Here is a 9,966-nt window from a genome sequence, read left to right on the forward strand (position 1 = left end):
GAAATAGAAAAAAAAAAAAAAGACAGGACGCATGAATCATACTAGGTAAATCAGGGAACGATTCCTTATTACTCTTTAACAAACATCATTCAACCCGAGCAACTTGAGTAATCTCCGGATTCAATCCTCGCCCAACTCTCAAAATTTCCTTTTTTTTTCTTTTCTCGAGATTATAGATTCATTTTACCGACTTTCCTTACATACATAATCAAATTTTTTGAGAAAAATGTCAATACAGAGTTTCGAATAAGTAGACATGGAAAGTTAATATATGACCTAAACAAATTCGTTTTTACAATGCATGAGTCATTATTTTGCAAAAAAATTCAAAATTTTTTTTATCTTATTTAATTTTGAATTGTTAAATTATTCACAAATAGAATCAAATGATAAATAAATATAAACATCCGAATATTTAATTTATTGATTAGTATATTATCTCTTACATTAAAAATAAGATTTGAATCTCTTTTTTTAATTATAAATAAATAAATATAAATTAAAATTATTAAATAATTAATTATGAACCACTTTAATCATTTTATTTAAGAGCAAGATCGAATATGCCTGAAATCCATAGGACAAAAGTGTTTCGGCCCTTTGGTTTTAGCCGTACGTGGGAAAGGGAAAGTAAATGGGCATATAGTCCAGTAGGATTGCTTCGGCCCAAAGTTTCTTTTTTCTAACTTTTCTACTGTTAATGTTTTTATTGTACAAAATTGAAATTTTATAATATTAATCAGTAAATTATATACAAATTGGAAATATTTGTAATTTGAATTTTATATTTATTTCCAAATTGGATAAATTTTATATTTTTTTAACATTCGTACTTGTATATATTACAAATTGTAGATAAATTAATTAATATTGATATAGGTGAGGTCTAAAAGAAGCATCTAAAGCTAGAGGATAATGCATAGTAAATCCAATTATAGCTATACGTACTCATTAATTAAAACAATCAGTTGATATAAGAGTATAACCCAAAACGAAATAACAAAGTGCTGTATTTGTGGACAAAAACCAAATCATTTAGATAAAAACAAATTAAGCTAAAAGATCCCTGTGTCAATATGGATAGAAACAAGCAAAGTTGGAAAGGCTTATTTTTATACAAATAATTATGTAACAATAATGAAAAGCTTATAATGTCTTGACAAAATGCTTAATTAAAAAACATATTAACAAAAAATTTGAATTCAATTCCAATACATTTATAATACAAGTATAGGACTAGACGTATTGTTACATAAATAAATATTTTATTAAGTTATCCTATCTAAGTTTGAATTGAGGATAATACTTTCTTGATCTAAGCATATTTGATTTTATCTGATTTTTTTTAAAAATTATTCCTTTTGAATATAATTAGGTTAGAATATCATATGCAGAGAAAATATTAAGTAGGTGGACTGATTCCTCGAATAATTTTCGTATAAATATTAATTTACAGCTTCCGTTTTAATAAAATATTACTACAACTTCTCGAAAAAAACCCTAAACAACGAGACGAATCCGCCCGCCGCCGACAAATACCCTAATTTGTCCCCTTGAAAAAGCATGAATCATGAACCATGTTGATTAGTTCTAATCAAATATTCCAATTTGTCCCCACGAGAAGAAAAAACTTAAAACCAGTAAACAACCTTAGCACTGATTGATTCCAAATTTTCTAGAACTATTTCCAAATCATGTTGTCTCCTTGGGCAGCCGTAAGCAAAAGATCAAACTAAGAAATTTGCAAATTGCTAAACAAATTTGACATTTAGTCACTCCACTTTTGACCAAGCCCATATGACCACACTATTAAATAATAATAATAATAATAAATTAATGATAAAAACGAACGATAATAAATAATCAAATTTTGACGGCAAAAATATACTATTCTCGACGAAATTTTCGACAAAATTAATTCCGTTAAGAAACCTAAGTAAGTTTTCCCACAGCAAGCGTATTTTTAAAGAGTTCAATTAAAGAAGAATTGAACTTTACCGACAAAGCTGAGGTTGAAGTCACAGCTAATTTCAGCTTCGGGTTAGGACAAATCTATAAGCTGTTTTAACTTTTGTCTATTATAAAAGTTGGGATGGAGCATGCGGTGGAAGGCTAAAGAGACTTGATGCTTTGGTGGTGGCAGGCACGCCTCTCTTTTTCTATTCCAAAGCAAGTGGGTAGTGGTAGCCATCGTAATGGAGTTGATTGAGGGGTTAGGCCATCTGCCTCTTTTTCACATTTATTTTCTTTTTGGGTTTTTCGGGGTGCAGACGTTTCACATTTTATTTATTTCTTTTGTCACAACCGGCACGACGAAGACATAAGTCTTTTTCACACGTTTCTTACGGCAAAAAAGATGCGAGGGAAGGGAGAGAAATTGGCCCAATTTGTCATTTGATAATATTTAATTACTGTTTCGAGTTTGAATCTAACAGTATTTATGAATTAAAAAAAAAATTTCCACGTCGTTCTATCTAAAAATAAGGATATGAATTATTTTAAGATAAAATATTCAAAAATTATTAAAATATTTTAAAAAATTTTAAATAAACTTTTATATTTATATTTTAAATCAAATAAAATTTTATTTAAAATATAATTTATTATTTTATATTCACCATAACATTAATGTGACATGAAAAATATAATATGACTTCGTCATTATATTAAATTAATATATTATGTCGTTATTAATTATGATATACCAACATGTTAAATCAGTGTCACATGATATAAAATGGTAAATATTATTTTGATTAAGTCAATTATTAATTATAAAAATTTAATTAAATATAATAAAAATTTAGATATTAGTTCAATTTTTTTGAATAGTTTATAAATTTTTTTAGATAGTATGTTTTATTTTAATAAATTTGTTTAACAAAATAAGGATTTTATTTTGAATTCTACTATTGGTTTTAAAAAAATATCTGCAAAAAAAAAAAATCAAATACGATGGAGAAAAGTAGTTTGGTACTAAAAAGTCTAAATGGAAATATCTCAATAATCTGAAATACCTATTGGCCAGCTACTTGAAAATCATTGGGTCTAAGGCCATTAGCCATCTAAAGTAAAAAAGAGAAGACTATGGGGGGAGATGGGTGGAAATTGCTTTCCCATTAGGAAATTTCCTGGATTCAAAAATCGTGAAAAGGGCATTTAATTCATGGGTCCACTGCAATACCTTATCTTTGGAACTTGATTTTCCAAGTTGGATTGTGATTCCAAATTCCTTGAAAGCTAAGCATATCATGAAGAAAATGTGGATTGAATGGACCTTTTTGCTAGTCAATCTTCCCCCACTTGAACATGTCTCTCACATGTACAAAAATGTCAAAGATTTATTCCCATAAAAGAGATGAATTGGAATATTATATATATATATAAAGCAATAAAATGATTTCATCCAATGTCTTATCATGGAAAGAAGACTTTCTAATAGTAAAGATAAGCAATATACATTAAAAATCATTATTAGACTCAAGATTGTCTATTCAAATATAATGAGAATGTCTCGTGATATTTTGATTAAATTTAAATTTTAAATTAATTATTTTATAAATAAATATACGTTAGCAAGATCGACGTCATTGAACCAATTTCACTTAAAGTATCTAATGTGAAATCATGTGATGGGGTTTGTACGACTTGAATATGCCACTAGGTTTGAGTGCATACCATTGAATGTGCATTATAGAATAATTTTTTTTTTATTTTTTATTTTTTACCAAGAATAAATCAAAGTTTTTAGACGCGTTTTAGTGCACTTTTTCTTTCTTTTTGTGGTAATTATAGAAACAAATTAGATTTTCTTACCTCAATCAACATGGAAATGCGTGGACCTTTGTTTATTTTTATTATTCAATGAACCAAAAAAAATTAATAACAATTTTAAGAATTTTTGAATTCATCCAATTTTCCTTATATATAACCAAAAGTTCGGGTTCGAATTTGATTTTGGGTTTTTCTAACGAGTATTAATAATCGAATTCACACATTAAATATTAATTTCTAATTAATATCAAATAAAATTTACATAATTAAATTTGCATATGGGAAAACATTATTGTAATTAAACCTTTTTCTGTAGTGAAGAAGCTTTTACTCGTAAACAATACAACAAGACTTTATGAAAGAACAATTTCTTTACCTCGTTGGCAGTCAAAAAATAAAAGGAAAAAAAAAAAGGCTGAACTCTTTAAACCACTGGTGGGTTAATAAAGAAGTAGGGGCATCTGCATTTAAAGCTGTCATCAAACTTTTTAACTTTTATTAAATAAACTAAAACAGTACTTCGTTTATTAATATGATAGAAAGGGTAAACAATTTTAGACTAATATCAAAATAAATAAACCAGCCAGACACAGCTGACACCAAATCCAACGGCCACAATAAATAAAGGACTGACCAATCTGTACATTTACGTGCCCCCAAAAAGCGCTATTGGATCTATCATCTCCACCGTTCATTTTTTTTCCCGCCAACAAATCCCACCTAAATATCCACCGTACTTTTCTAATTGTTCTCATTTAAATCCCTCTAACTATAACCCCCCGTTGGATCCTTTTTCCAATGTAAGGTGTCTTTTTTCCTTTTATTGAATTTTTATATTTATTTGACATTTCCTAAGTTAAGTATATTATAAACAATAATTATATATATTTATTAATTTTAAAATAAATATTTATTGTAAAATTTAACATGATATTACAGTACATACTATGTCATTATATAACCATTTCGTATCACTAACTCATATTATTTAAGATGTATTAAAATGATGATAAAAATAGATTATATATTAGTTTAGAGTATTTCAAATATACAAATACATAAGAATAACTTTATTTGTTATTAATTTATTCTTGATCTAATTTCACGTCAAACATTTTAAACTAAGTAAGCAAGATATATCAACCACGTCAAGTAGAAAAAATTATAAACCTTACTGTTTTTTACGTTATCAAGTTAGTAAAATGATGATTCTGTGATAAAATTATATTAAATCAGATCTAATCCATATCTGTTAATTTCATGGTCAATTACGAAAAGGTTTATGAATTAGTTGAGAATAATGTTATATCAAATATTTAAAAAATAGAGATAATGTTTAGTCTTATAAAGTTAATTTTTTTGAAAAAAAAATAACAATTCAAGAAAAATGTCATTAAATTAAAGGTTTTGATTCGTATCCGTCTGTGAAAGAATCATGGCCGTAGGATTTGCATCAAATTGTCAAATTTTAATCAGCGATGATCTCAAGGCTGGTAAACCCCACTTGTTGAATGCCTCGATACCGTCCGATCTACCCGACAGGACCACGAGAGCCCTCGTGATTGGTTAAAAACCACGACACAGTACATGAATGACAGACAACAACCAGAACCATGCTTTTGTATCATGTGATTGCTTTTTCAGAATCCCCCACAACTGCACGACACGCGGGCCCCACTTTGGCAAACGTATCAATCTTTCTAGATACCCCCCGTACTCTTTTTTTTTTAATTTTAAATCAAATTAATAAACCATAAAAATGAAATAATAGGAGAAAATCAAGTAAGTGACACGTGGAATCAAACGTACAAGCAAGGGCAAGTTGCAAAGAAAGGGGTGAAGGTTTTGATTTTTTCGAGGAGCGGCTTTCGAACAAGTAACAGCTGACACGGCAGCCAACTTGACCGTGAAATCAGCGGCAAAGGCTGACGTTCGAGCCTGTTACTTGACTTTTCTCGACTGCATCTATATTTTTGCTCAGTTTTGCTTCTGGAAACGTGTCGGCTAAACTCGGCTAAAGCGACTTAGTTGTGTTGGAGGCGTGGACATTGGTGAAACGGTAGGGTCCACGTAATGTGGAATGAAAATTAGTTTTTTTTTAAATAATATTTTTTTCCTACGATGTGAAATTAAATGTAACATGTTTAATGCATTATCATGTCAATTTGTCCATTAGTGTCACCATAATTTCATATAAGTATCTGACATATTGATACTTTTGACTGTAAATTTACATGTAGCTATCATCTATCAAATTATCTTAAATAGTAAAACATAATGGTTAAATTGAACAAAATAATATAATATATAAATTTCTTGTGTAGTTGCTCAACTGGACCAGCCTGTTTCATGATCTGTGTAATTGCTCAACTTGGACAGATCTATTTCATAATGAGAATGGCAAGTGGATCTCCTGTTTTGAATTTGCAATTTCACGTGGTTTGCGGCTTCGGGTTTGTTTACATGTATTTTCAGTGCAATTTCCTTTAGGGGGTCCCTTGCCTTTCGGTTCACCAATCTTTCACCCATTGTTTTTTTTCTTATGGAAACATGAAACAAATGCAGCAAAGAGAGTTGGCTGTGAGGCTATTTAATATTTGTTTTCGGGGAAAATGATGTGATCAGCCCATTCATTTTCCATTGATCTCATCTTGTTCTTTAAAAAAGGACAAAGGTTTCCTTAGGCAAATAAAGAAGACAAATTTAGTACATTGAAATTAATATCATACCTGTCGAATAATAATCTCCAACCTTTGCCAATTCAATTTTGCAAAACAAGGACCAAAATTTTCCATCTCCAGTCTTAAAAGTTCTAGAAGAAAAATTTATAAAAAGTACAAAGTCATATTACATAATTAATAAATAAAAAAAGTATTGATTCATTTGCTAGATTAATAAAAGAGGGTTTAAATTTAAACACGTTTTAAATAAAAATTTATATAGAAAAAATGGAATCCAAATTGCTTTTAGACAAAGATGTAATGTGAAATCTTTAGTTTCCCTTTTCTATAGTATCAGGAAATCCTTAATTAGACAAGATGTATTGAAAAGCAAGTAGACTTTTTTTTTAAAAATGTTGTAAACATGAAATTATGTTTGCTTTCATGTCATACCAAGGGAGTATTAATTTTAAAATTCTTGCCATTATTATTATTATTATTATTATCATCATCACCAATTAACCAAATATATATTAGATTGTAAATGTTAACTAATGATATTTAAAGAAAATAATTATAATTAAAGTATCAAACATATTTTTAGGGTACAATTACAATATTATAAATTGAATGTATTTAAAAATTTTAAATTGATTTATAAAAGTACAATTAAAATTAAAGATATCCACCTCAACATTCTTATCAAATGGGGACAGCTTAATTACTCTTGAAAGAGCTTCCCAAAATCTAATCTAAAATCTAAAATCCAATTTGAAAGCATCCAACCAACTTACACTTCTTCACCGCCTTCCCACCAAACCAACAAAATCCTCTTTCTGTCCCCAACCGGCAACCGCTGAATTCAGCCGAGCCACGCCAACCAAGAAAGAGCCAACCCTTCACGCAGGCCAGGCCGTGATTGACTAAGCTAGTGGGTCCCATCTGACCGGACCTAACCAAAGAATTCAAATCCCATTTAATTTTTTAAACTTCCCCGAAAAAAGAAAAGCCGGGGCAAGAGCTCCGTGAGGCCCTAAGAATTTATCTTCCCCACGCGCCTGCGTCTCCATCATTACTCACTCTGTCTCTGGTCTCTCTCTTTCTCTCTCCACTTTCTCCCTCTACTTTGGTCTCGCTATATAAACTCTTGTCCCCCCCCAACCCTCTCTCATCACCACGAACTAGGTCATTCGCGTCTGTTCATTTTCGGAAAATCGCTCGGCTAGAAAAAGAGGAGCAGTTTGTTTTGTTTATTATTATCATGGAAGAGTTAATCAGCAAGAAGCGAGTTAGAGATGACTCGGCCGAGTCGGAGTTGGACTCGCCCGAGGTCAAGAGGCTTAGAGATGATTTGTTAGATTTCCTCGATGATTCGGATTCTTTGCCTGTTAATCAAGACCTCGCTTCTGTAATGAAGAGTTTCGAAGAGGAGATATCCGCGGCGGCATCGAACTCGACGGTACCGGTGCCGGTGGTGGATCTTACATCGGATTCCAGCGAGTCTCAACCGGATCTCGGTTACCTTCTTGAGGCTTCCGATGATGAGCTTGGTTTGCCTCCTCCTGCAGCTATTGCAACTGGTAGTGAGGAGTTGGGCAGCGAGGCGACTGGGCTGGTACTCGTCGACTCTGACTCTTCGTCGGGAATCGGTGAGCTCTGGAGGTTTGAGGATCAGATCCCTAACTATGACTCGTTCGAGTTTGGAATCGGAGACCATTTCAATGGAGACCACGTGGCGTATGCCGGATTGTACGAGTATCCCGACGATGTCTATTATGATTCCTCGGAGTTTGCTGGCTCGTTATGGCGGCCGGAAACTCTGTCGGCGGAGTAAAAATCTTAAAATAAAACTAAAAAGAAAACTAAACTAAGCGAAACCAAATATAAATAGGTTTCAAATTGGAACACGGAGGCATAGCCAGATCTGTAAATCTTTTTTTCTTTTTTTTTTGTATTTTCTCTTAGTAATTTTTTTATTGAAAGGAGTCAAAGATATAGGTAGGATTAGATATTTGAAATGGAAAATGAAAAATCCTTCTCCTTCATAACACCAAGTGACAAATTCGATTCTTTCCTCTTTTCCCTGACCTTTTCGCACGAATCTGTTCTTCCCAGATCTGAGTCAGATTTCCACTCTGTAAATGTGAACGCCCTGACGTCGCCCGCCGATTAACATCGGTCGGTGCAAGAAAAACCTTGTCCGCCATTCCGGTGGTGGTTTTTTCCTGTTCAGACGGCAACCTTCTTTCTCATTGGTAGAATTGTTTTATTACTCTCCGTTTCTCAATTGTTTTCTCTTTGTTCCTTTGTTGCCAAAACGCGAGCCGAGATCGGGTTGCCGTCTCGAGGCCCAGTACGGCAGTCAGCACGTAGTAATCAGGGAAGGGGGCGGTAAGTTTAGGGAAATGAGCAAATTGCAAGCTGGAAAGTTTGGTCTAACGTCCATCACCTTTGTTGCCACTGGCCAGAGGATGATATAAATTTTCGGTTAAAGTCCAATTAATTGAATTAATTCGGTTAAAATGAGTAAAACGATTTAGTTAAAATTGAATTAAATGACTTATTAAGTGAAAAAAATTCAGTTAAAATTGAATCAATCAAAATTAATGCAAGATATATATTAAGCATATCAGAACATATCAGTGTATTATAGCCTATAAGTAATTTATATACTATATAATTAATAGAAAAAATGAAATTAAGAAAATTAATCTTGAGTAAATTAAGATTTATGATTCTAAAATTTCGCTCCAATTAAAGTCAATTAATAAATTAATTGATGAATATTTTATTTTTCAATCAATTTGATTAATTTTTTAACAACGTTCCTTACCAAATTAAGAAAGATATAAATTAATAGGCTAACGGTCGGTGATGTCGATAATTATCCTAGTTTTAATTAAGAGGGGTTTGATTTCAGGACAAATCAAACGGAGCCGATCAAGCTTGGGCTGGCTACGTCTCTAGGCATAGTAGGCCCAAAGATTCTAGCCCGAGCCGCATCTTCTTATGTGGGTTTGGAAGTGGAGGAAAATGGGCGGAGTGAAACTTTTGGGTCCTTTACTTAAGTTTAACACATTTCTGTCCTAAATATTCTACTTTTAAGCCTAACCAAATTCATCTTCTACACGAATGGAATCCAGCGATGCCTTAATTGATATGGTCTTCAACCCATAAGCAGGAGTGGAGCCAAGAGACTAGCGAGTGGCGGCTACTTTCACTTTTTAATTTTTAATTTTTTATTATATATAAAATTTAATATATATAATACAATTAATTTTATAATTATCTTTTAATAATTCTTCATATAAGATTTTAGATTCACCATTATTCATTAGGAGTACCTTGAATGCTCACTTGGGTTAGAAGGGAGTCTATTAAATAAGTATTGTTGAATAGCACTGATTTGATGAGATATATGAATAAAAGGTTCTTAGAATATTAGTTTTTTTTGAATTATATGAAACCGGTAAGTAAATAATAAATTTATGGATATTTATACATGAATATCCAAAAAAAAAACAGAATATTT

At 31.4% G+C, this 9,966-nt stretch overlaps 1 protein-coding gene across 1 annotated transcript; it reads left to right on the top strand.

Annotated features, from left to right (window-relative positions):
• Window positions 1-7,515: 7,515 nt before the first annotated feature.
• On the top strand, window positions 7,516-8,521 carry LOC110428250 (uncharacterized). Its single transcript, XM_021444025.2, has one exon. The coding sequence runs from the start codon at window positions 7,696-7,698 to the stop codon at window positions 8,266-8,268; it is 573 nt and encodes a 190-aa protein (XP_021299700.1). The 5' UTR covers window positions 7,516-7,695; the 3' UTR covers window positions 8,269-8,521.
• Window positions 8,522-9,966: the final 1,445 nt, after the last annotated feature.

The sequence above is a fragment of the Theobroma umbraticum genome, unplaced genomic scaffold (genome assembly GCF_002168275.2).
Source record: "Theobroma umbraticum cultivar Fairchild unplaced genomic scaffold, ASM216827v3 scaffold_31.0, whole genome shotgun sequence".
Lineage (NCBI taxonomy): Eukaryota > Viridiplantae > Streptophyta > Magnoliopsida > Malvales > Malvaceae > Theobroma > Theobroma umbraticum.

Bases quoted from the DNA above. Each gene is read 5' to 3' on its own strand.
- LOC110428250 (XM_021444025.2), top strand. From the start codon at position 7,696: ATGGAAGAGTTAATCAGCAAGAAGCGAGTTAGAGATGACTCGGCCGAG.